A 23487-nucleotide genomic window follows, 5' to 3' on the forward strand; every position below is an offset into this window, starting at 1 on the left:
ATGTGCTGTATTTGGGGGCCCCCCTCAGGCATCCCCCTTTCTGGAATTTACTCCCTCACTTTCCAGCTATTACTAGGGCTTCCCCAGCCTCTGTCACCTGGTTTATGAGACCTAAGAGTAGGACTTTCTACCTGTTTCAGCAGCTGTAGGACACAGGCTAGGGCCTGTCCTCAGACTAAAAGCCATGAAAATGGCTCACTGGGTGAGTGATTGCTAATTTTCCTGCATGTTCCACCTGCATTTGGTCCCCTCCAGTGCCTTCCGGTAGTTGTGTTTTGTTATTTTTCTGTTGAGGCTTTATAGTTGTGATTGGTGAGAGAGTTGATCCAATAGGAGCCACAAGGCTAGAAGCAAAAACTCCTATGGAGAGATTTAGAACAGTGCCTGGCAAATGAGCACTTAAGACACGTGAGTTGATGTCATTGACCCTTCTGTGGTCAAGATGAGAGGCAACATGGACATAAGACACTCCCATGTAGGAAGGGGTCCACATTCAATGAGGGGGCACACAGTGGGCATGAGACTGTAGTTGTAGGAGAGACCACTGAACTGGGGGGCAGCGGTGCTCTCTGGGAGGCTTCCTGGGGGAGGTGGTCTTGGGACGGGACATGTGTCAGGTATTCCAAGATGGGAGAATGGATTTTCTGATTTCAGGGTTTTATTGATAAGGATTTCTAGCTTTCAGGGGAGTTAACCTTTCCTAAGGTAAGCCCTAGAAGATACTTCCTGTAGCAGTGAATCAGTGGTGAAACATCTACCAGCCCAAAAGCGTGAGGAAGCAATGCCATGGCCTGCTTATTCCATAGATGTTTCCAGGATGGGACTAGCACAGGACTGGAGGTCAGGACCCCCAAACCTGCATAGTAGGGTTGAGCCACTACTCATCTCGCACACTTCTGAGCTGGCCACTGCGAAGTCTGTAGAGGCCAGAAGCAAGGATGAGAGGGGGCTTTAGTTTTCTGTCCAGTTAATTTTGGTAACTCCTTGTTCCTTAGACTCATGATCCTTCCTTCTAGACCTCCACACTCCATAGTCCCACTGGGGCTTCTGACCCCGGGCACACCCTATTATAGTCATGCCACAAAACTGAGGCTCAGAGAAGTGGTGTGACCAACCCAGGCCACACAGCCAAGGCGCCGGAGCCAAGACTCCAACCCAGGACTTCCCACTGGCCCGCGAGCAGCTCGGGAGGTTGCCCCGTGCAGGGTCCTCTATCTCTCTAGCTGCCAATGGAAATAATAGCGGTATCCCCCTCAGGGGCTGGCATGAGTTTCAAAGGCGGCAGCGGATGTGAAACTGACACATAAATTGTAAATTGCCTGCAGATGTTAGTGTCTGTTACCGTGGTAACGGCCCAGCATTTATGGACTGCATTGGCTCTGGGTACCAGTGGTCACACTGGCGTTTTAATTTAATAGCATTGTTATTCTTCCATCATAAAAATAATATAAATTATGCATATGTTCAAACTCATCAAACAGTATATATTAAATATGTGCATTTGTATATCTTATATCCCAATAAAGCTATTAAAAATTACCATCATTACAGAAAATCGAGAAAATGTAGGAAAGTGGGACAAGAAACGAAAATATTTTATTGCAGCCATCCCAAAGCACCCTCTGCTAATGTGGTGGTGGGGGGGCGTTTCGGGTTTTCTTCCCTCTTCCCAGTGTGCTTGCCATTTAACACGGCTGTGATCACTGGTGTATATAATAAAAACATTTTATACACAATTTTATATCCTGCTCTTTGCCCCTTAGGGGGTGCTAGTAGGAAGAGCAAGGACTGGTGCCACGCCGTCCGGGACCCCGGAACTGCTGGGCTCTGACGCCGGGTCCAGGGTGCTTGGGCTCCCGGGTCAGGCCAGGCGGCCCCGTGGGGGGCCCGACCCGTTCCCGGCTCCATGTTCAGCGGGCATGTACACGTTCCCATCCCGCTGCTCTCCTCGTCTTGTCTTGTTTTCATAAGTTCAGTGAAATGTGTTTTTATCGTGATCGATGAAAATGTCCGGCCCATCATCCCGCTTCTAAACCACCTTCTCTCTCTCCCTCTTTTCTTTTGCTGTCAAAGCTGGCGTTTACTTACGGCTCAGAAAGCCATTGCGGGCCAGAAGCTGCCTCTAACAGGCACTGATTGGAAAAGCAAAAGGTGTTTATTGAATAGGAAAGTGAAAAATCACTTGAGGTCTTGAGATAAGAGGTAGCCGGTACTCTTGAGAAGCAGCAAGGGGCCCAGTGCCACGTTCTGTGCAGGTGCAGGAGCAGGGTAAAGGTTTGGGCTTCCGATGCGGTCTGCCTCGGGGGCCTGCAGACCACTCAGGCTGTAGACCACTCTGAGACCTTTGCTCTACTCTGAGGTCAAATGGGGATTTGGTCTAGAGGGTTTTGGGCGGGCTCCCTCATGCTCTGCTAGGTTAGCTTAAGCAGGGGCAGGGAGGAAGCAAAGGGATCCTTTAGGAGGCTGTCGGAATCTTCCAGGTGAGAGGCGGGGAGATGTGGGAGGAATCTGGATACATTGTGAAGGCCTGGCCAGTAAGACTGGACACGGCGCCTGGAGATGGAGACAGAGAAAGGGGTCAGAGAGACCCCAAGGCTTGGGCCTGAGCCAGGGGAGGATGCAGCTGCCACCACCTGACAGGGGAGGCTGCCCACGATGGCTTTGGGAGGGAACAGCATCTGGTTTTGGGGACCAGTGGAGGGTTTCGGGCCGAGACATGCTGGGACTCAGGTTGCGGTAGGAGAATGAAGTGGGGGCAGTGATCAGGGCTGAGGCTCTGTGCTAAAGCTGGATCAGAGATTCTGGGGCCTACAGAGTCCAAGGCCAGGAATGTGTGAAGGTTATGGGGGTCCCCCCGATGGGGAACCCATGATGGGCAGGGGTGACCACAGTCGGTCCCAGGGGCCCCCAGAGTACGGCTAGTGTCAGATTGTGGCCCAGTCACCTGGGCAGCACATGAAACCCCCAAACTGCTTCTGGAAGGAAGGAGAAGGAGGAAGGAAGCAAGTAGGAAGGAGACAGAGGGAAACAAGCCTGGGAACAGGTCTCTGTCCCGCGGCCAGCCGGGAGGGGACAGGGGGACCATCGGCCCCTCGTTAGTGCCCCTGCTTCTGGATGGTGGCCCAGCCCAAGGGTGCAGGCTCTGGGGGGTGGGGGACCTGTTCAGTTGAGCTCTGCAGTACTGGGGTCCTAATGAGCCACACCTTCCTGTCTCTCCCCCTGCAGCCGATATCATCTCCACTGTTGAGTTCAACCACACCGGAGAGCTGCTGGCCACAGGCGACAAGGGTGGCCGGGTTGTCATTTTCCAGCGGGAACCAGAGGTGCGGCGGGACCTGGTGGCTGCGGGAGGGGGGCCACGCCCCACGCAGGCCTTTGCTGGCTCTGTCCTGGGCCCTGGGGATGCATTCAGGACAGGCAGGGCCAGCAGTGGCCCTGGGTTAAGCCTCCGATTTCTGCCCTCCGCCTGGGTGAGCCGGCGCTGTCCCGGCCAGAGGTGGGGGAGACTAGAGGACTGGGTTTTCTGCGGCCGTGGGGCTGCCCGCAGGCTGGGGTTGGCGACTTGGCTCAGCCCCGGGCCTCGCCCTTGCGAGGTTTTGTTGTCCATCAGAATGTCAGGTAAGACAGGAGCAGCCCGGAACAACCCACCCAGGGGTGCTGTTTCTGAACCACTGTAAGAACCTCATGATTAAAAAAAACCCCATTTGTTGAGCACCTACTATGTGTGGTCACCTTGCTACGTTCTCTACACACTTTGCTCGTTTACTCTCTGCTGCCAACCTCAGAGGGTGGGGACCGACACCCATTTTACAGATGAGGACACTTGGAGAGGTCGCCCAGCTAGTGAGTAAAGACCAGGGACTGAAACCCAGGCCATGTGTCGTCGCGTACACGCCACCCTGCCTCAGAGAGGGGGCCACCCACACGCCGAACAGGTGCAGGGATTAGATGCTGAAGACGGCATGGCAAACCCCAAGGAGGTGGAGGGCGGGGAAGGGAGAGGGGAGGGGGAGAGGGAAGGGGTGAGGACGAGACGAGGAGGAGGGGGCATTGAGAAGGAGAGGGGGGGGGAGGGGAATGAGGGGGGCAGGGGAGATGTTGCAGATGCATCCCTGCCCCGCTCCGTTCCGGAGCGCGTGTTCCTCGAGGTCTGACTACTCTGTGTTCCCTCCCTCCCCCTGTAACCTCCCTCACGACAACCCCAGCGAGGCCATTAGGTGTTATTAGCATCCTCATGTCACAGATGGGGAGCCCGGAGCTCAGAGGGCGTCACCTGGCTTAGCAAGGACGCCTAGCGGAAAGCGGACAGCTGAAATTTACCCGAGCGCAGCCCTGTGGCCAGAGCGTGCCGATTTCACGAGAAGGACCTGGGTAGCCCACCAGGGGTTGCGAAGCCGAGCCTCCTTTCTAGAGAAAGAAATTAAATGGGTAGATGCGCATTTCCTGACTTTGGAATTTTTCTCCTTTTTTTCCTCTATTCCAGTCCCAGTGACCTTAGTCATAGACAGTGCTCATGGCAGCTGAAGGGACATGGAGGCAAACATACAGAAGAACTTGAAAGCTTGCCAGAAGCAGGACAGGTGTAGAAATATAGCAATAGATGCTTCCGGAACAAATGAATAGGAAACTTGAAATTGTGCTTGGTTGACTGTCTCCATTTGCTCCCAGGCGGGTTATACGTCTGGTTGAAGCTTCGTATTACCACATACACTGAACTTGTCCGCTGAGAAACCCACGATGGACTCAGCACCTCACCATTTTGAGGGCTCTGTCACGAGGGTCCTTGTTATTAGGAGCTCTGCTGCTTTAACCAGGATGCGCCCACGGGGGAAAGTCAGGAGGATGATGGCCCGGCCCCAATCTGACATTCCAGAAGATTCTGCCTCCGTGTAAAATCTGCTGCAAGATGGGTACATTCCATGAGTCAGGACCAAGTTGGACACTCAGACTGGAAGAGCAGGCCAGAGCCTTGGCCTTGGTGTCAGACGGACCTCAGAGGGGCGAGTGACAGCACTTAGTGGACACATGGCCTTTGGGGGGAGTGGTCAGTTCACCTCCGAGTCTCCACTTTCTCATCTGTAAAATGGGGAGAATCGTGGTGGTGCCCAGTACAGAGGGGCCGTGCAGATAGAACAGGACGGGGAGTGAGAAGCACTTAGCTCAGCACCCGTACACATAGTAGGTGCTCAGGTAATGTGAGCCAGCCTGATTGCTGCACTGAGGAGGAGATGGGGCTTGGCCACAGCCACACGCCAAGTCATCGGCCATTTAAAATACAGAGCTTCCTTTGGCCCTGGCGCCAGATCCCCCAGCCCTGCTGGACACGGGCTGGCCGGCTGCGTCGGGCTCTCGGAGGGTTTGGTCGGCACAGCCCTCACCCCGGCCCCCGCCGTGCTAGAGCTCAGGCCCCCTTGTCTGGGTTTTCCTGCAGAGTAAAAATGCAGCTCACAGCCAGGGCGAGTATGACGTCTACAGCACCTTCCAGAGCCACGAGCCGGAGTTCGACTACCTCAAGAGTCTGGAGATAGAGGAGAAGATCAACAAGATCAAGTGGCTCCCACAGCAGAATGCAGCCCACTCCCTGCTCTCCACCAACGGTGAGGGGCCCACGTGTGCTGGCATTGCCGGCCGCCGCATGCTCTTTCCCAGCTCGCTTACACTGAGCGTTTTCCTGGGTCCCCAGAACTCGACCACAGCATTTTGAGGAGTGGGCACATTCCATCCAGTGACCGTCCCACAGCTTGCTCAGCCTCGGCCAGTGGTGGGACGCGGGGCTTGTTTGCATTATGACGGATGGCTGGGTCAGGGACATCTCTGTCATTACTGTCCCTGGGGGGGGGGGTGTGTGTGTGGAGGGAGCTTGGTATTCCCCATGAAGGAGGCAAAACTAACTCTTCTGGAACCCCGGAGCACCCCTGGGTGGGGTTGTCACTCTAGAGCGTGAGGCGGGCAGCAGGAGGAGCGTAGGTTTAGGAGCCTGGCTGGCCACTTGACCATTCTGCCCCAGGGAGGATGTGTGCGCCCCCAGGCCTCAGGGGGGCTCCTGGCCAGGCTCCTGCTTCGCTGTGCCCCACTCAGGGCCTGGCTCCCGGGGCCGGAGGCTCGGCTTCCCCTTGCTCGCCCTCCTGCATCTCTCGCCCCTGTCATCAGTGGTGTCTGAGGGGTAGGAGGACAGGCCTGGACTCCACTCAGCCCTGTGACCTCGGGGCGGTGGCCTTGCTTCCCTGAGCCTTGGTTCTGTCACCTGTGTAGCGGGGTGGATGCAGCATCCCTGGGTTGTGTAAGGGTGACATGGATGACACCCAGCCAGCACCCTGAGACCAGCCAGCCCTGCTGCGGCACGTGTGAGCCCCACACGGTGACGCCACCTGCCTTCCCCGACAAAGCCCAGACTCAGTGCGGCTGCTAAGGCATCCTCAAAACTGCTCGGACTCAGTCCCACCAACCCTTGTTCCGGAAGGCCACCCAATCTGCCCCTCACCTGGCCAACAGCTTCCCCATCCCTTAGACCCCACTCAGGGTCGCCTCACACTTAGCCTTTGCGGACTTCTCCGCTGAGCCTGCCGTCCCTCCTGCCGTCAGTCCTGACCCCCCGCCTGCCCCCGCCGACCCCTCCTGACCCCAGGCCTGCCCTCCAGGCCTCCTGCTGTTCTCATCCTTCACTGTGCCAGGTGCAGGATCCGAGCCCGCTAAGGGTGCCTGACCCAGGCCATGCTCAGCCAGTGGGGAGTGGAGGCAGTGAGGGCCTCCCTGAGGACCGGAGCCCCTCCCCTGGTGCACATCCCGGCCTGCCACCTCCGCATCTGAGTTGCTATGCTTGTGCCTGCCTCATGGGGGCGCTGGGGGACGAAATGACGTAAGGCCGTAGCGGGTTAGAAGAGGGCTGGTGCCTAAGGGGCAGCACACACATGTTGCTTTTCCTTGAACCATGTGAGTGGGACGTGTCATTCTCTTCCTGCCCCTCTGGAGGGAAGGTCAGCTTCAGGGGCTCTCTACACCCCCACCCTCAAAGCTTCTTGACCCTGGGTTTAGATTCCAGCTGCACCCTTTCCGAATGGCATGTCCTTGGGTACCCGTCAAGGGTTTAATGATCCCGGTTGTCTCCCGCTTCCTTCTCCTGAGCAGGGCTGTTTGTTTTGGCTACAGTAGCAGTCAGGGTTCTCCGGGGAAGCAGGACCCGTACGATGACCGTGTGTGTGTGTGTGTGTGTGTGTGTGTGTGTGTGTGTGTGTGTGTGTAGGTAGGGATGCACATGTAGATGCAGCAGATATATGGAAAGAGACTTATTTTAAATTGTCTCACGTGATTGTGGGGACTGGAAAATCCAAAATTTGCAGGGCGACCTGGAAGCTAGTGTTTCAGCTTGAGTCTGAAGGCCACCTGCTGGCAGAATTCTCTCTTCCTCTGGGGGAGGTCAGTCCTTTTAAGGCCTTCAACTGATTAGATGAGGCCCACCCACGGTATGGAGAGCAGTCTGCTTCACTATGGATTTTCTTTTTCTTTTGGTGGTTTAACAACAGTTTATTTCTCATTCCCATAAAGCGCATCACAGGGCTGTGGGACTTTTCAGAACAGCTGCTCTCCATGTGGGGGGCTCAGCTTTCCAAACTACTCTGAGTTTCTGGCTCCTGTGTCTGTTTGGGCTTCCGCGACTGAGGCAGCAAGAGCATTAGAGTTTTGCAACAACAAATAGAGCCTCAGCCCAGCACTCTGTGGATGTAAGTGTTAATGCCATTAAAAAAAAAAAAATACCATCACAGCAACATGCACCTATGTTTGGCCAAATATCTGGGTGGCTTGGCTTTGCCACACTGACATAGAAGATGAACCATCACGCCGTGAGGTTCCTCTTCTGATGTTCGGGGCAGGAGGCCAGAGAAGTGCGGCCACTGGGAAGCTGCCCCCCGGATAGGCCCGAAGCTGCTCAGAAAGAGCGAGCAGTTTACCCTCTTTTTGTCTACCCCTGCAGGGCTTCAAAAGTAGAACGCTACATCTGTACACTCTTTCTGCGAGTGGGTTCAGAGAGTTCGCTAGCTGCCCTTGCAGGTGCCTTCCCTTTTGACCCAGCAGTTGTGAGGAGCCAGCGGATGAGGGCAGGTACCCCGCAGGCATGGCGTGGGTGCATAGAAGGAGCAGGAACCCGCGTGTACAAGAGCAGGCTGCCGTCAAGGAATTCCCAGCATGGTACACCCCTGTCTCGTGGACTGTGCTCTGTGCTGGTGTTAATCATGCCTCTCGTTTGTTTGCTCTGTTTTGAAAGATAAAACTATCAAATTATGGAAGATTACTGAACGAGATAAAAGGCCTGAGGGATATAACCTAAAGGATGAAGAAGGAAAGCTTAAGGACCTGTCCACGGTGACGTCGCTGCAGGTAAGGTGGAACGTGGAAGGTTCTGGCAAGCGGGAAGCCATGTAGACTTCTTTTGTGAAACGGTGAGCCTTTATTTAGGACTTGAAGGGCCTTTGAGATTTGAGCCAGAGCCGGGTTCGGGTCCTGGCTGGGCTGCTTCCTTGTGGGGTGGCCGTGAGCTTTTCCCTGCCTCCAGCCTTGGGCTCCTTGTGAGCAAAGCAGAGGCGGTCCTCTTTCTCCCAGAAGTGATGTGGGGGTGAGGCAGGGTGATGCATGTCCGGGAGAGCTGGTGGGCCGAACTTTGTGGATTCCAAACCCTTTGCCGAGGGTCCGAGAGAGGCCTGGAACGGGTGATTCTCGCTGCCTGGACAGAGGCTCAGCCGGAAAAGAGGCCGGGAAGGTGAAGCTGCAGGGTCTTGCCGAAGCACACTCTCCTCCCCACATGGTGAAAAGGCAAAAGAACTCTTTCAGGGAGAGGCTGTGAGACATGGCAGAGAGAGTTCTGGAGTCCAAGGATCTAGGTTCCAGTCCTGCCTCAGGCACAGGGACGAGGCTCTCAGCCTCCACGAGCCTCCACCAACTCCTGATCTGGAATGAGCATAAGCACTTCCCGTGGCCAGCATGTGTCTTCCAAGCACTCTGCCTATAGTACCTCAGTCCTCACCGAAGTCCTGTAAAGGGGGCACATGATTATCAACCCCATTTTATAGCTGAAATGAGAGCCGGGATCCAAACCCAAGGAAATCTGGCTCCAGAGTCAGCATCCCAGTCTCCTCCATGAAGTGGGAATGAGGTCCCAGCCGCCCAGGAGAGCTGTGGGGATGGTCACTGGTGTCCTGCTGGAAGACTCCATGAACGTCTGTCCCTACCCTTCTCCAACAGGGCAGGGAGCATAACAAGGCCACCACGCCCGTCCCTGGCTTCCAGAACCGACCCTGGAATATAGTGGGCGCTCTGCTCGTGTCTGTTGAAGGGGATGCTGGTGCACAGCTAATTTGGATTTATTTGTTCACACTTACTGAGCACCTGCCCTGTGCCCAGCCCTGCTCTGGGCATAGGGAGACCTCGGTGAAACAGAGCCTGGGGGAGGGATTGGGTCTGAGTCTTACTGCCCCCTGCTCCTGGGCCTGGCCTGGCTCCGAGGAGGTAGCCTGAGTCCCATGAGTGAGCATCAGAGGTACTGCTCCCTTCAGCCCCAGTTTCCATATTCTAGCCAATTTGGAAAGGCTGGGTCACATCGCATGGACTGCCTGTCCTCCTGGGAGAGGGGGGCCAACTCACAACTATGTGTGTGTGTGCCACCCGGTGGTGGGGGGGCAGTGGCGAGGCCTGGTGTGGGGGTGTTGGTGCCTCCCCCGGGCTCCCCGATGGCTCCCAGATCCACTCGCCGCTTGTCAGGTGGCTGTAGGCAGGGCCCTGCCCCGTGCCTCCGTTTCCTCACCAAGAAAATGGGGGTGAGGACTCACTTGCCCTGAAATAGCTTAGCGTACGTGCTCACTACCCATCCAGCAAATCGTTGTAAATATGAAACGGTAATCAGTGTTGTTCCCGAGATGGGGAAATAAATGTTTAAGCATCTCAGCTGCTAAATGACGGGCAAATTGTGCAAATAAATTCTGAGAAAGCCAGGAGGCCAGTTAGCTTCCGCATTGAGTAATGGGAGTGATGTGGCCCCCCCATACCCCCTCCCAGCCCCCAGGAAGTTTATGAGGCTTTCATCTGGTGGGAAGGATGCAATTATCACCTCTTGATGGGGTGGCCCGTGGGAATCCGTTTATTTCCCTCCCAGCATCTGAGACTTTGCTCTGTATCTCACTCACGCCCCCAGATGGCCCTTAACCATCCGCCAAGCCCGGAGGACGAGAAAGGGAGAAAGAATGGGGGCATCTGGGTCCTTCCTCCTCTTGCCTCTTCCTTGTCTCCTCCCATGTCACCCAGGCCACCCAGCCGTGTGCAGCTCTTTACCGAATCTGAGCCGTTCCCACTGGAGGCTGGCGCTGTTATTTACCAACAAGCTGCTCTGCACTGGGCCCCATGCTAGATCCCTGGGTTTCGGAGGTGAGCAGGTCAGGCTGAGTGCCCAGCCCCCGCCCCCCCCAAGGAAACAGACAGGGAGTCACTCCATCTTGTTGATTTGGTGAACTCCTATTCATCCTTTAAAACCCTAGTAGCCTTCTCCTCTGTAAAGCCATTTCTACACAAGCCAGATAAAAACCCTCACTGCAGCCTAGCTTTGTGTATCCCATAATGTTCTGTCCTTAGTGTTTAGGTGTCTGCCTTCCTGCCTCTCACCTTGACTAGACTGTGGCTTCTAGAAGTGTTGGGGGAGGGGAAATGTTTTATTCATGAGACACCCAAACCTTCAGGGCATATTTATTTTCACCCTTCCTCTCCTTTGTTCTTTTAATAACTTCGAAATATGGTTTGGGGATGGCAGTGAGTGGCTGGAGCCCTGGCTGTAGGCCAAGGCTGCCAGGCGGGGAAGCGATGTTGCCAGAAGGAGGGGAGGCAGACTGAGATTCAAGACTTGGCTTAAGCCAGTGATGCTCTGATCTTCTCCAGGAACAGGTGTGACTTGGGAGAGTGCAGGGGACCCTGGGGCAGCTGTGCCTTGAGGAAAGAGAAGGGGAGATTAGGAGCTGACCTAGAATATCTGACACAGGGGGACATGGGCAGGGCGGAGGCCCTGGCACACCATTCGCTCTCATCTCAGGCAGAGAGTCTAGAAGCTCAGGCACAGAGCCAGCAACACAAGACTGGCCCAGAGCCAGGCAGGCATGCACACTGATGTTGCATACATGCACACTTATGCTCACACACATGCACACTCACACACACACACCCATATTCATGAGTGCACATGCACACGCACTGACACATGCTCACACTGGGTCCCCTGGTGCTGTGCATGAGAAGGAACATTTAGTGCTCACCCACCCCAGCTGCAGCACCAAAGCTATCACCTTCCATCTCAGAGGTCCCTGAGGAGCTCAAGGGACACATTCATTTATTCACTCACTCATTCCCCTGGGGACCTTTCTGTGTGGGGCCCTGAACCGAGCACCAGCCATACAGAGATGAACACGAGGAGACACAGTGTGCCCCTAACCATTCCCAGCCACTGCAGGGACAAGACAGCAGCCTCGTCATGTGGCCGGGGCTGTGACAGACTGTGGCCACTCCAGGGAGCCCCTGGCCCAGCCTAAGAATGAGGTGCAATCAGGGGAGGTCCGCTGGGAGGAGATTCTCGGGTCCCACTTCAACCCGAGTCTGATCCACACGGCCCACGTCAGCCCTGCTCCTATGTCCCCTCTTGGTTACCCTTCCTACCTGGCACCACCCCTGCAACCCTCTCGCCGAGGCCCTGTACCTTTTATTTTTCCAAATAGCACCTGTTGCTGTGTGAATCTCTCTCTCTCTCTCTCTCTCTCTCTCTCTCTCTCTCTCACACACACACACACACACACACACACACACTCACTTCTGTATCGGTTTATTGTCTTTCTCGCCCACCTGATGGCAAGCAGCCCGTCTGCCCCAGCGTGCACTGCACCCAGTTGGGCTTGGATTCCCGCGATTCTACCTGGTAACTGCCGCCCCAGGCCCAGGAGCCGTGCAGTTAGCCGACAAGTTTGCACAGCCCGACACCAGGACCCCGAGCTCTTCCTCACTCGGAGGCCGGTTGAGCTGCCTCTCCTGGACGCAGTTCCCATGGCCCCTGCGGCAGGGTCCCCTGGGCCCACGCTGAAACCCGTGTGGCTGTGTGAGGCCTGTCCCTCCTCCCATCATCTTCTAAGGAGGAAGTCGGGCGCTAGCACAGACTGAGAACTCGCCATGTGCGGGGTGCCATTCTAAGTGCACTTGACCTACATGAACTCGTGGGATCCTCACGGAAGCCCTGAGCAGGGGCCAGCATATCCCTCTTCACAGATACGGAAACCGAGGCCCAGAGAGGCGAGGTCCCCAGTGAGGGTAACCCTAGTGGTGGCAGGGCAGTAGGGTTTCAGGGGTCTGTCTTTCTACCAAGATGCCCCGACGAGGCAGTCACCCCTGGCTCTGCATTTCCTGACTCTGGGACATCGACACGTCGGGGTCATCTTGGTATCCAGTCTTCCCACCCAGGACAGGATGGCCATGCCAGTCCCCACTTCCTGAGCATCGAGTCTGGGCCAGGCCTGGGAGAGACTGCTGAAGCCTTGTCTGTCTGTCTACCCATCCCTGTAGCTTCAAAGACCTCACAGTTTCCTGGGGTGGGGCCTTGTGCCCGATACACAGCACGGCATATGCTAGGAGCCTTGATACAGATGTGTGCAGTGTGCTGGGGGTGAGCAGGCTCTGGGACCCCACTCCTGGGGCAGGCTGCGTGTCCGAGGGGCTGTTGCTTCTAGCCCTTGCAGGAAGAGTCAGTATAACTAGGAGTTCAAAGGGGGTGAACGTTCCAGGCAGAGCGTGTGGAGAGAAGCAAAGGCTCAGGACCTGATGCTGTCCCAGGGACTCCTCTCTGGTGGGAGTTTGTGTGAGTTAGGCTAACACCAGCAACTGTAACAAATAACCCCAGCATTGCAGGGCGCAACACACAGAAATGTATTCCTCACTCGTGGAAAGGCCCAGGGTTGGCGTTCCTGGTGGACACATGACTCTCCAGCGGGGACGCAGCCTCCTTCCCTCCCACAGGCCTTCAGTCCTAAAGCTTGGGTCCTCATCTTCCAGCCTGGAAGGGGAAAGTGGGTAGAGAAGGCACACCCGCCTCTCAACAGTCTTGGCTCTCAAGAGCCCGGAGTCACTGTGTTCACATCCTGTTGGTCAGAACCAGTCACATGGCCACACCCAACTGCAAGGGCAGCTGGGAAGTGTAGTTCTTGCGTGAGCAGGCACTTCCTTGTGACAAGGGAACAAAAGGTGGAGAATTGGTGGGTGCTGCCACGGTATCTTCTCATTCCATTTTAGAGGTGAGGAAATTGGGGTGCAGAGGGTTCGGCCACTTATTCAAAGTCAGACAGCAGGCTCAGAACCAATCCCAGGAGGCCAAGCTTTCCTGCAGGGCTGGCAGGTGATGGATGTTGGCCACGTGGCGCTGCTTATTTCCAACACATGCAGGATGGATGCCCACTGGCACATTCCCAGCCTCCGGTTTTGATCATGCAGCCTTGGCATGCCATTTCCTGCCTTGGGCACCTGCCCCCCTCCACTCCCCCTCCGACACCTCATCATCCTGCAGACCGCCCCCTCCTCCACAGGTGCCCGTGCTGAAGCCCATGGATCTGATGGTGGAGGTGAGCCCACGGAGGGTCTTCGCCAACGGCCACACCTACCACATCAACTCCATCTCCGTCAACAGCGACTGCGAGACGTACATGTCGGCGGACGACCTGCGCATCAACCTCTGGCACCTGGCTATCACTGATAGGAGCTTCAGTATCCTTTCCCACTGCGGGCACCTGCCACCTCCTGGGGCAGGGGGCTTCCGGGTGGGGGTGGTTGGCTTGGCTCTGCGTTTGTTCAACTTCTTCAGTGAGGGAGGCCCAGATTTGGAATCCTGATGAGCCGGTTTATGAAAACTTTACTTTTTTAAAAAAGATTTTATTTATTTATTTGACAGAGAGATAGCGAGAGAGGGAACACAAGCAGGGGGAGTGGGAGAGGGAGAAGCAGGCTTCCCGCGGAGCAGGGAGCCCGATGCGGGGCTCGATCCCAGGACCCTGGGATCATGACCCAAGCCGAAGGCAGACGCCTAACGACTGAGCCACCCAGGCGCCCCAGGTTTATGAAAACTTTAAATCCGTGGCTGCCGAGGGTTATATTCGACCCCTTGCCTTCTCCGGGTGGCTGTGCTCCCTGTCATTCGGGGACTGCAGAGGAGATGGAGTCCTGGGGTCCGCCCTCCTGGAGGAGGGATGGCTGACCCACCGGAGAGTCAGACCGAGGCTCTGGACCCTCCTCCCTGCGGCCTGAGGCAGGGGCCTCAGTGTGTGATGAACAGCCTTGGGGTGCCACCCAGGGCTTAAGGTGACAGTCGAGGTGTCAGAAGCCCAGTTGGATGGGGTCAAAGGGGGGCCCTGCCTGGCGGTCCCCTCTGTCTAGGCAAGCCAGGGGCAGTAGGACGGACTCCAGGCCCTGCTGACTGGTGAAGAAAGAACTTGGTACGCAAGCTTGGGCCTGGGAGGGGCCGCAGTGGACAAAGCAGCCAGGTTGCTCCCATGTCACTATTTGCAGGCCAATAATAATAATCCTACACAGTGTGGCTCTGCGCCTGACCTCAGCATGTGTTTGTGTTAACTCATATCACCCTCAAGACAACCCAGGAGGTAGGTGCTATCATGACCTCCTGTACAGATGAGGAAACTGAGTCACAGGGAGCCCAAGTTAATCTGCTCAAAGCTCACACCTAACAAGTGTCCGATCCAGGTCCCCCCGCAGCCCCCGACTCCCCATTTCCAACCTTTATGTGCAACTGCCCTTTGTGAAGTCTGCCTCCAAGATGTGCAATGGAACAGGGTAGGAGCCCCCCACCGCCCAGAGTGTTGTGCAAGCCGAGTGTCCCCTCTGTGTGGGGTGCTGGGCAGCTCCTGTGGCGAGAAGCTCCTAACACGGAGGGTTGGACCTGCTACTGCTGCCGCCTTACCCCTCAGGAGTGGGTTGTATCCCCCAGCGCCGAAGCCAGGGCTGGCTGGGAGGGGGTGTGGGAGCAGGGAGGAGCAGTCTGGAGGGTTTGAAGGAGAGACAGAGGGTAGCAAATGGCTTCTGCGGGCCAAGAACCAGGGGCTGGCCGGGGTCCACTGGGCAGAGAGACCTCGGGAACGGGGAGAAAGGGGGCTCGGAGAAGCAGAGAGCAAGCATAGGCTGTTCCCTGAGCCCAGCAGGAGGGTGGGGGGCAGACCTGGGGCTTGGCGGTCAGTGTGAGCCTCTGTGGGAGTCTCGCTCTGCCCCCTAAGCTCACTGACCTTGCTGAGTAACTGGATCCCTGTGAGCCTCACTGACCGCTCCTGGCTTGGACTGCAGTGTGCACATTCAGTGAGCCCCTCCCAGATGCACCCAGCACAGAGCTGGTGCTCTGCATGTCAGAAAGCAGAAGCATCTGTCTCCTTCCTGCCCCAAAGGAGCAGAGTGCTCTGAGCCAGGAGGGTGGAAGCGGATTGGGGTGGTCACAAAGGTTCGAGGAGGGGCTGAGGCTGGAGCTGCTCGGAAGGAATGGAAGCTCAGATTTGGCTTGGTGGAGAGGGCTGGGCTGAGCATCTGCCTGACCATTCAGGCTGGAAGCCCAGTGGGCCCCACCCTTGTCCCCAGTGCTCAGGGCTTCAGTTGGTCAAGACTCCTTTGGTTGCAAGCCTTAGAATGCCTCATCCCTGCTGGCTCAGTCAAAACATGGGCATTTACTGACTTATGGACCATGAGAAGGCTTCAGGCTCAGCTGGATTCAGGGGCTGAAACAATGTCATTAGATGGTTCTCTCTGCTTCTTGCGTCCGCGGTCTGCTCTGGCTTGTCTCAGGTGCCCCATGGTGGCAAATGGGGGCCAGCAGCACATGCCCTGCCTTCCCAGAATAAAGCCCAAGAGGAAAGAGACCAGCTTTCTGTGAACTGTCCCACCAAGCCCTCAGATGGCACCCCATGGGCTATGATGGGGCCTCAGGGGCACCTCTAAACCCGTGACTGTGGGGGAGATGCAGTGCTCTGACTGGCCGGAGTTAGGGTTAGGGTTGACCTGAGTCAAGGGTGCTGGAGGGGGTCAGCGTGGGGGTTCCCTCAGGAAAGGCAGGCACTGCCCCAGCAGTTGGGGGCCCCCGTGGTGAACCGCACAGCCAGACATCCGCTGTGAAGTTGGAGGTGTTGACCAGCTTCCTAGCAGAACAAAACGGGTCACATGGGAGCCCCAGGTCTGCACACGGGGTGGGCACGGGACTCGTGGGACTGCAGCAGGCCGTCCTCAGCGCTTCCTCACAGCACTGGACAGCGTGCAGACCATTCACTGTCTCGCTTGACCTTCGTGTTGGCACGAAAGCTGGATGCAGTGGCACGTTATCACCCCATTTTGCAGATGCAGAAATAGAGGTTTGGGGAGACTCTGGGGCTGGCTGACAGGGACAGAGCTGGGACTCGCCCTTGGGCCTCCGTGGCCTGGCCCCAGGCCGTTTGCCAAGCTCTTGGGCCGCCCACTGCGGCCACCCTCCTGGAGCCCCGGCTTCCTTGTCGCAGGACCCCAGGCTGGGGACACACCCCCTGTCAGATTGACACTGCTGGGCTACTGTAAGGACTCGGTAACACTGTGAATGCGCTCGCCCTTTGTCAACTGCAAAGCCTGCAAGTGTGTAAGGGATACCCTTTCATTCAGCCATTGATTCCTGGTGCCTCTTCTGACCCGGGCCCGTGCTGAGCCCCGGGGAAAACAGGGACAACGAAAGAAACTCAGCCCTGCCCTGGGGGCCTCCGGGCCGTGCACCCTTGCTGTGAGCAGGGCATGGGTGGGCGTGGTGGGCGAGGATGGTGGGAGGGCTGTGTGTGTGTGTCCTGGGTGGACTGGATTCCAGCAGGCAAGCCTGGGGGCCAGGGGCCCAGTGAGGAGATCCAGGGAGAGGCAGTGATGGGCAGGCAGGGGCTTGGCCGGGGGCAGGAGGCAGTCGAGTAGTGGGGCAGTGGGCCGTATCATAACTGTGTTTCAGACTGAGGTGGCCACGGGGCATTGGAACAGGTTAGTCGTGAATAAGAAAAGAGGGTTGATCCACCGCAGAATTGCAGGCACAGTCCTCCTGAGTCCTTACTATCAGCTGTGCCTCCCTGCCCCATTTAAACACACTTTGTGCCCTGTCCACATGCTGGGGAGCATGCCATTCACCACTGTATTTATTGAGTACCTACTGTATGCCAGGCTCTATTAGAATTTGATAGACAAATACCCCTGCCTTCCTGGAGCTAACAGACAATAAACCATTAATGTAATAAACAAGTACCATACCCAGCATGCAAGCAGCTGACAAGTGCAGCGAGACCACCAAGCCCAGTGGTGTGCCTTTTTTCCGGCCCTGTTTATCGGCGGGGCTGCAGGTGTGGGCTAGGTGGAACGGGAGCTAGGGTGGGGGTTTCGCCCAGTGTATGAGCAGGCACGGGGCTGATGGTGCCTGAATCTAGGCCGGGTGAGGAGATGGCTAGTGACGAGAGAGGAGCGTCAGTCATGGGGGGGTTCCCCCTGGAACCCCGGGAGTCTCCCCTGACTGCCAGTCCTGCCACCTAACCCCGTGTTAAACATGTGTGCTGCCTCTTAATTTTGTGCAGGTGAATTGGTAGTTGATCAAAATGCAAAGACGACCTGTGTCTTGAGGTCGAGGCGTGGGGGTGCTGCAGATCGCTGATGGGGGCCGAGCTGGGCTGCAGGCAGCCCCTGCCTGTGGAAAGTGAATACCCAGTAGGCAGACGGAAGGGGTGGAGGGGAGTCTCCAGGGGCGTGTGGTGGTTATGGAGACCTCCCTGCTGAGACCAGTTCGTCAGGGAACCATGCTGCACGTGGCAGTCCCCAGGGCCCACTGCTGCTTGGCCATCGGCATGACGAGACACAGGGGCCCCACGCAGAGACCGGCACCCGCCCCGCGGAGCCAGCCTCCTTGCCGGGAAGGCGTCGGGACTGCGGGCTGCCGGGTCCTGTGCAGCCGAGAAACTGGAAAAGGCGTTTCATTTCCAACGTGGGAGGAGGCCGGCAAGGCCTGCCGAGCTGGGGAATTGCTCCGAGTCAGGAGACCCCTTTTGTGCAAGCACGTGGCTGGGGGTTCTGGGCCTGGGGCTTCACCTTGCTTTAACGCTTGCCCTCCGGTGTCTTGACTTGCCCCAGCGGGCGCTGCTGTTCAGTCTGAGCCACCGGAAGTTTCTTGCGGGAGTTACTACCTTCTTGTAACACTTTCCACTTAAGCAGAATTGATCTCTAGCAAAGGTTTTGAGAGAAAGGAAAGCCATCTTAATAAAGGAGAGAAGGTAGGCGTTGTCTTGACCAGCACGAACTGACAATGAGCAAGTGGACTCAGAGGACCTCTGCACTGCTAATTTGAGACTTGGCTGATCTGCGCAGAGAGGCAGGGAGCCCAGAGCTCACAGAGCCTCTGTGTGTGCCAGGCACCTCTTTCCTCTCCCTTACCCCCAAGATGGAAGGAGGTGCCAAACCCTTTCCTTCCTCCCCCTGGATGGCTCTGGGATCCTGCCTACCTCTCTATCCCTGCCAAAGGCCCTGCTGGAGCCAGACCGTTCCTGCCTGGCCCGTTGCCTGGATCCCACACTGCCCAGCCAGCCGGCCCTGCACAGAGTGGCTCATCAGAACCTCTGGTCTGACCACGTCGGGCCCCAGCTTAAAGCTCTCAGTGGCTCTCCGTCAGCTTCTGGAGAAAGTCCGAATCCCTCAGCAATGCCCTGGGGCTCACAGTGACAGGCCCCTGCACGCCTCCCCAGACTCCTGTGCATCAGGCCTGCTCATACCTTCAGGCCGTTGGGTTTCTCTTCATGTTATTGGGGGGGAGTTAAGGGAAGGGGGTGATCTGTCTCCTGCTGTTCCTCCCCTGGATCATTCTTTCTCCTTCTCATAGCCTGGCTGGCTCGCCTTTGCCCATAAGCATCACTCACAGCCCCCTTCACATGGTCACCTCTGCTCTGTCCACTCTATGTGCCTCCTGGGCTGTCAGAGCCCACACTCCCTGGTCATACTGGGCTTTCCTCCTCACCCTGTTTTCTGGTGAAACCCTTGAGATGAGGTACACCCCGTCTGAGCCCTCTCTGTCCCCATACATAATGCAGGGCCCAGCACATAGTAGGTGCTTAGGAATGGTTGTCTGTGACGACTTTGGTTGAGGAATTCCAGTCTCCATGTGGTCTTAGGATGTAGACACCTCCTTGTAAGTCTGGGCTCCGGGGGACTCAGAGACGCTGGGCACGAACGAGCAGCAGTCTGGGCTCTGGGGTCTGGCAGACTTGTGCTCAGATTCATCGTGTTACCTCATTGGCCACCAATTTCTACCAGTGTAAAATGGGCCAAATTCCTCGTCCTAAGGATATTTGTAAGGAATAATGAAATCATGCTCGTAAAAGGCCTGGCAGTCATCGGCCCCAGCAGGTGGCCAGTGTTCCCCTCCTAAACAGCAGCTCCTCAGGTCTTTGAGGCTGGCTCTCAGAATCGCTGCGTCGTCTGATTATTGAAGCCCGTTTCTCTCCCTGGTGCTGTGTCCGCATCTGTTTAAACAACCTGTCACGTCCTGTAATACCAACATTGGAGACAGTTAGGCAGCTCCGAGTGATTTTTCTGGAGCTCGATGCCTCTTAAAGGTAACAGATTGCACGGAGGGTCTCAGCCGATGGGCCTCTGCTTTATTTTTAGCACTCGGAGAACTGTGAAGATGGTTCGGTTGATTTTTCTCCCCCCTGAGCAATTTCTCATGGTGGAAGCTGGCATCGCACCAAGCCTCCGTCTGGAGCAAATTTCTAATTGGCGTTTATGGAACAGGTCCTGAAGCCAAGTGGGGTAGTGTGGCGGTTAGGGGCAGAGGCTCCAAACCTCGGTCCCCACTCGGCCGCCTGGGGGCTGGGCGTGGGGAGCAAAGGAGGGGACTGGCTGAGGACTGTGCTGTGGGCTAGGAGGTGGAAGCGCCAGGGGGCACAGGGCCTGATGGGCTGTCAACACAACCCACACTGGCCCTGACCTGCTGTCAGGCACCCTACAGGGCTGCCCTGTTCCATCCTCCCGTAGGACCACTCTACAGAGAAGGAACAGGAACATCTGCTCAGAAAGACCCTGAGTCTGAATCCCCAAAATCAGTGTCCACCCAGAAAGCATGTGGTTAGGCTCTTGCCAGCACACCCCTGCTTTGGGGGGCTTGGCAAGACTGGGCTTCCGGGGGGAGCTGGGTGCTCGTGCAGCTGTCCGTGGTGCTGACCCCGTGGGCGGCCAGCGCGGCGGGTCCTCTTCCCCACCACCGCGCACACCACGCACGCGCCGCCCCGCGCCGCTTCGCAGTGAGGAGAGCGATAGCCCCCGCAGCAGCCGCTGTCATTCTGTCTCCGCCCCTTACGCGGCTCGGCCTCCTGGTGCTGTCATTCCCTCTGTTTTGTGGGTGGTGCGGCGATGAGCTCTGAGAAGTGGGTGCACTTGCCCGTGGCCTGTCCAGCCCCATCAGTACAATGATGTTTCCTGGCTCTACTTTTAGACCCTAAGGGAGAGTGGGTGCTTTTCACCCCACTGCAGGGCAGAGCGGGGATCGTTGGGTGACATAGGTGACAGGTGACACAGGCGGCCGTGTGCACGGGCGGTGGCAGCTGTGTGTTCCCTGCACGTCCTCTGATGGTGGGAACGTGCGCCTCTCCTGTGCTTCTGATCCCTCCTGACAGGCCTCCGTGGCATTTCTGAGACACGCTCCTGATTAAACTCCTCTGCCCTTGACCCTGTCCGGAGGCCTGTCTCCCACTCTCTCCCCACTGGGGCTCCGGCTGGCTGTCCTGTTGCAGCTCCTCAGCCTTACATACCCCCCTTCACATGGATAACTCCTACTCTTCTCATTCCTCTGCTTAATGCTTCTGCCTCCTGGACTCTCCAGATCAGCTCCGGGCTTCCCCAAAAATCCCGTCCTGTGCACCCTGTGTGTCTCTCTTGGAGCAGCATCGTGGGCCTCTCTGGTTTCACTGCTGGGCTGGAAGGCCTGGGAGGGGAGATCGGGACGGGCTCTGGTTTGCCCTTTCTCAGTGGCCACGAAAAGGCAGCCACCCGGGTGTGCGTCCGGCTCTGTCCTGTCTGGAGTTTCTCCCCCAGCTCTTAGGAGCCAAAGAAGGCATGCATTTCAGCACACACCCTCAAGTCCTTGTTTTCTTGGGGAGGAGGGGCATACATTGCACTGTGGGCAATCTGCTTAATTTCCTGTTTTTCAAGAGGTAGAGAAAGACTCTGATTCTGATTTAGCAAACTTTAATTATTGCTAAAAGTACTAACTGTGCGCTTTTTAAAAATTATTAAAAAATCATATGTCTAAGTCATTTTATTTACTTTTAATTGCTAGGGCCTTTGACTTAATGTCATCTCATTAAATCCCCATCAGAGTCCTGTAAAGCAGATGTTATCAATCCATTCTACAGAGGAGAAAAGGGGGTGCAGGGAGGTGGAGAAGTTGTCCAGGGGGTCACACAGCTGTGTACAGTGGGACTGGACTATCAAGCCCCGGTCTTTGTGACTCCAAACTGAGTGCTGTCTTCCCTGGCTCGGTACTTGGGAATTGCCTAAGCCGGCTTGGGGAAGAGATGTGTAGACTGGCTCACCACATGGAGAAGACCAACGAGGGCTTCAGTGGGCTTGTGTGTGAGCAGTCACACGGAATGGCCCCCCGTGGCCCCAGTGATTGGGCTCCTCTCTCTGAGCAGGATTGTACCATCATAGTAAGGTTCTGAGCAGAGAAGGGAAGGAGGTTGTTAGGGGCTGAATTGTGTCCCACCGAAATTCGTATGTTAAAATCCTAACCCCAGGATCTCAAATGCGACTGTATTTGGTCTTTAAAGAGGGGATTAAGCTAAAAGGAATCCATCAGGGTGAGTCCTAATCTCATATGACTGATGTCCTTACAAGAAGAGGAGGTTAGGAGAACACAGAGGGAAGAGCATGTGAGGACATGGGGAGAAAAGGACCATCTACACCCCATAGAGAGAAGCCTCAAAGAAACCAGACTTCTGACACCTTGGACTTGAACTTCCAGCTTCCAGAACAGGGAGAGAATAATTCATTGTTTAAGCCACCTGTGCTGTGGCAGCCCATAGAAAATTCATGCAGAGGCTGAGGTTGCCAGGAGCCTTACAGGATTTGACACGGTTTGGCCAGAGTGCTTCTAGCTCATCGTTGTAGCCAGGTCATCTTTTGGAGAAAACTGGCTGAAAAAAAGCAGCTTTGCTGGCTGTTCCCCAACAAGACTGCCTCCGTGTGCAGGAGGCCTTCTCCAGTGTCCCTGGAGAGCCCGTGGGAGCAGCTTCTCGTGGCTGGTCCTTGGCAGAGCTGCCTCCATCCTCCCTTGGTGGCTGCTCGATCACCATGGTAACCGCCTCCCCCATCCTGAGAGCATGTTCCTGCCGAGACATCTAGATAAACCATGCTTTGCTCAGTTAAATCAATGGAGCCCAAGGCTGCATCCTTCTCCTCACTGAACTCCCCCCACCCACGCTCTTAGCAGCCCCCTTGTGGGGTCGCCAGCCAGTCCAGTGTGCCCCAGCCGCCTTGCCGGTGGGGTTGCATAGCGTGTGGAGACATACTCCCTCCCGAACAGGGGGGCGCAGGGAGGAGCACCTGCTGGGAGTTAGGAAGCCAGGATCTATCCTTGCTCTGCGGTGCCCCACACGTGGCCCTGGGCATGTCACTGGGCGGCCCTGGCCTCCCTCTCCTCCTTTGTGGGAGTGGAGGGTGGGTGGTCCTTCCCGCAGGGGTGTGAGGTGCCTGGCCCGCAGGTGCAGGGTCGGGGGCTGCCCTCAACAGCTCTCTGAAGGTTTGACTGTCTCCAACCTCAGTTGCTGTGTCTTTATAGAGTCATTTGTCGTGCTGCCCCTAAAGCCTGATGTTAGTTAATATTTGTGTACTTCTCTGATGTTTATGGGATGGTTTCCATACCCATTTCTCCCTTGAGCTCCTTCCCGAACAAACCAATGATGTTTGTTCATTTCATGTGCCTGACTGATCTTAACGGCCGGGGGGGGGCGGAGATTTGGCCGTGGATGAGTGATGGCCCTTTGCATCTGTGCCCACCCCCCATTCACATAGGGGAGACGAGGCTCAGAGGTGAAGCTCAGAGGAACGAGGGCCACTGGAGGTGCAGTGATCTTCTCCCTGACGTTTCAGGGGCCCTCCGAGTGGGGTGTCGTGGTGTTGCGGCCTGGGGACCGATGTGATCCTGGCTGGCTTCTGGCCATCAGGCCTTGCCTTTGGCAGCAGGCGGTGAAGGAGTTTCTATAAAAATCTCTGCAAACCTGATGACGCTGCAGAAGGCCCGCCTGGAGTACATTGCAGTGTCCTTGACAGCAACAGCCTCAGACTTTGCTCTGGGTGGGGACAAATGCCTGTTTCTGAGCTTTGCAGACTCCCCCCAGGCAAGGGCTGGAGCTCGCAGGGCACAGCCAGGCTCCAGAGGACATCCTCCTGCTGCGGGAG

At 56.5% G+C, this 23487-nt stretch overlaps 1 protein-coding gene across 2 annotated transcripts in view; it reads left to right on the forward strand.

Moving 5' to 3' along the window:
* Positions 1–23487, forward strand: part of PPP2R2C (protein phosphatase 2 regulatory subunit Bgamma) — a 134075-nt gene that overhangs the window by 78101 nt on the left and 32487 nt on the right. For both annotated transcript variants that reach the window (XM_025887754.2, XM_073891396.1), the window contains exons 2-5: positions 3226–3323; positions 5432–5597; positions 8261–8373; positions 13590–13767. In XM_025887754.2, the coding sequence (XP_025743539.1) occupies positions 3226–3323; positions 5432–5597; positions 8261–8373; positions 13590–13767 (555 nt within the window). The remainder of the gene's footprint in view (positions 1–3225; positions 3324–5431; positions 5598–8260; positions 8374–13589; positions 13768–23487) is intronic.

Source organism: Callorhinus ursinus, unplaced genomic scaffold (assembly GCF_003265705.2).
Source record: "Callorhinus ursinus isolate GAN/ISIS: 27379988/994484 unplaced genomic scaffold, GSC_fseal_2.0 scaffold4, whole genome shotgun sequence".
Classification (NCBI taxonomy): Eukaryota; Metazoa; Chordata; class Mammalia; order Carnivora; family Otariidae; genus Callorhinus; species Callorhinus ursinus.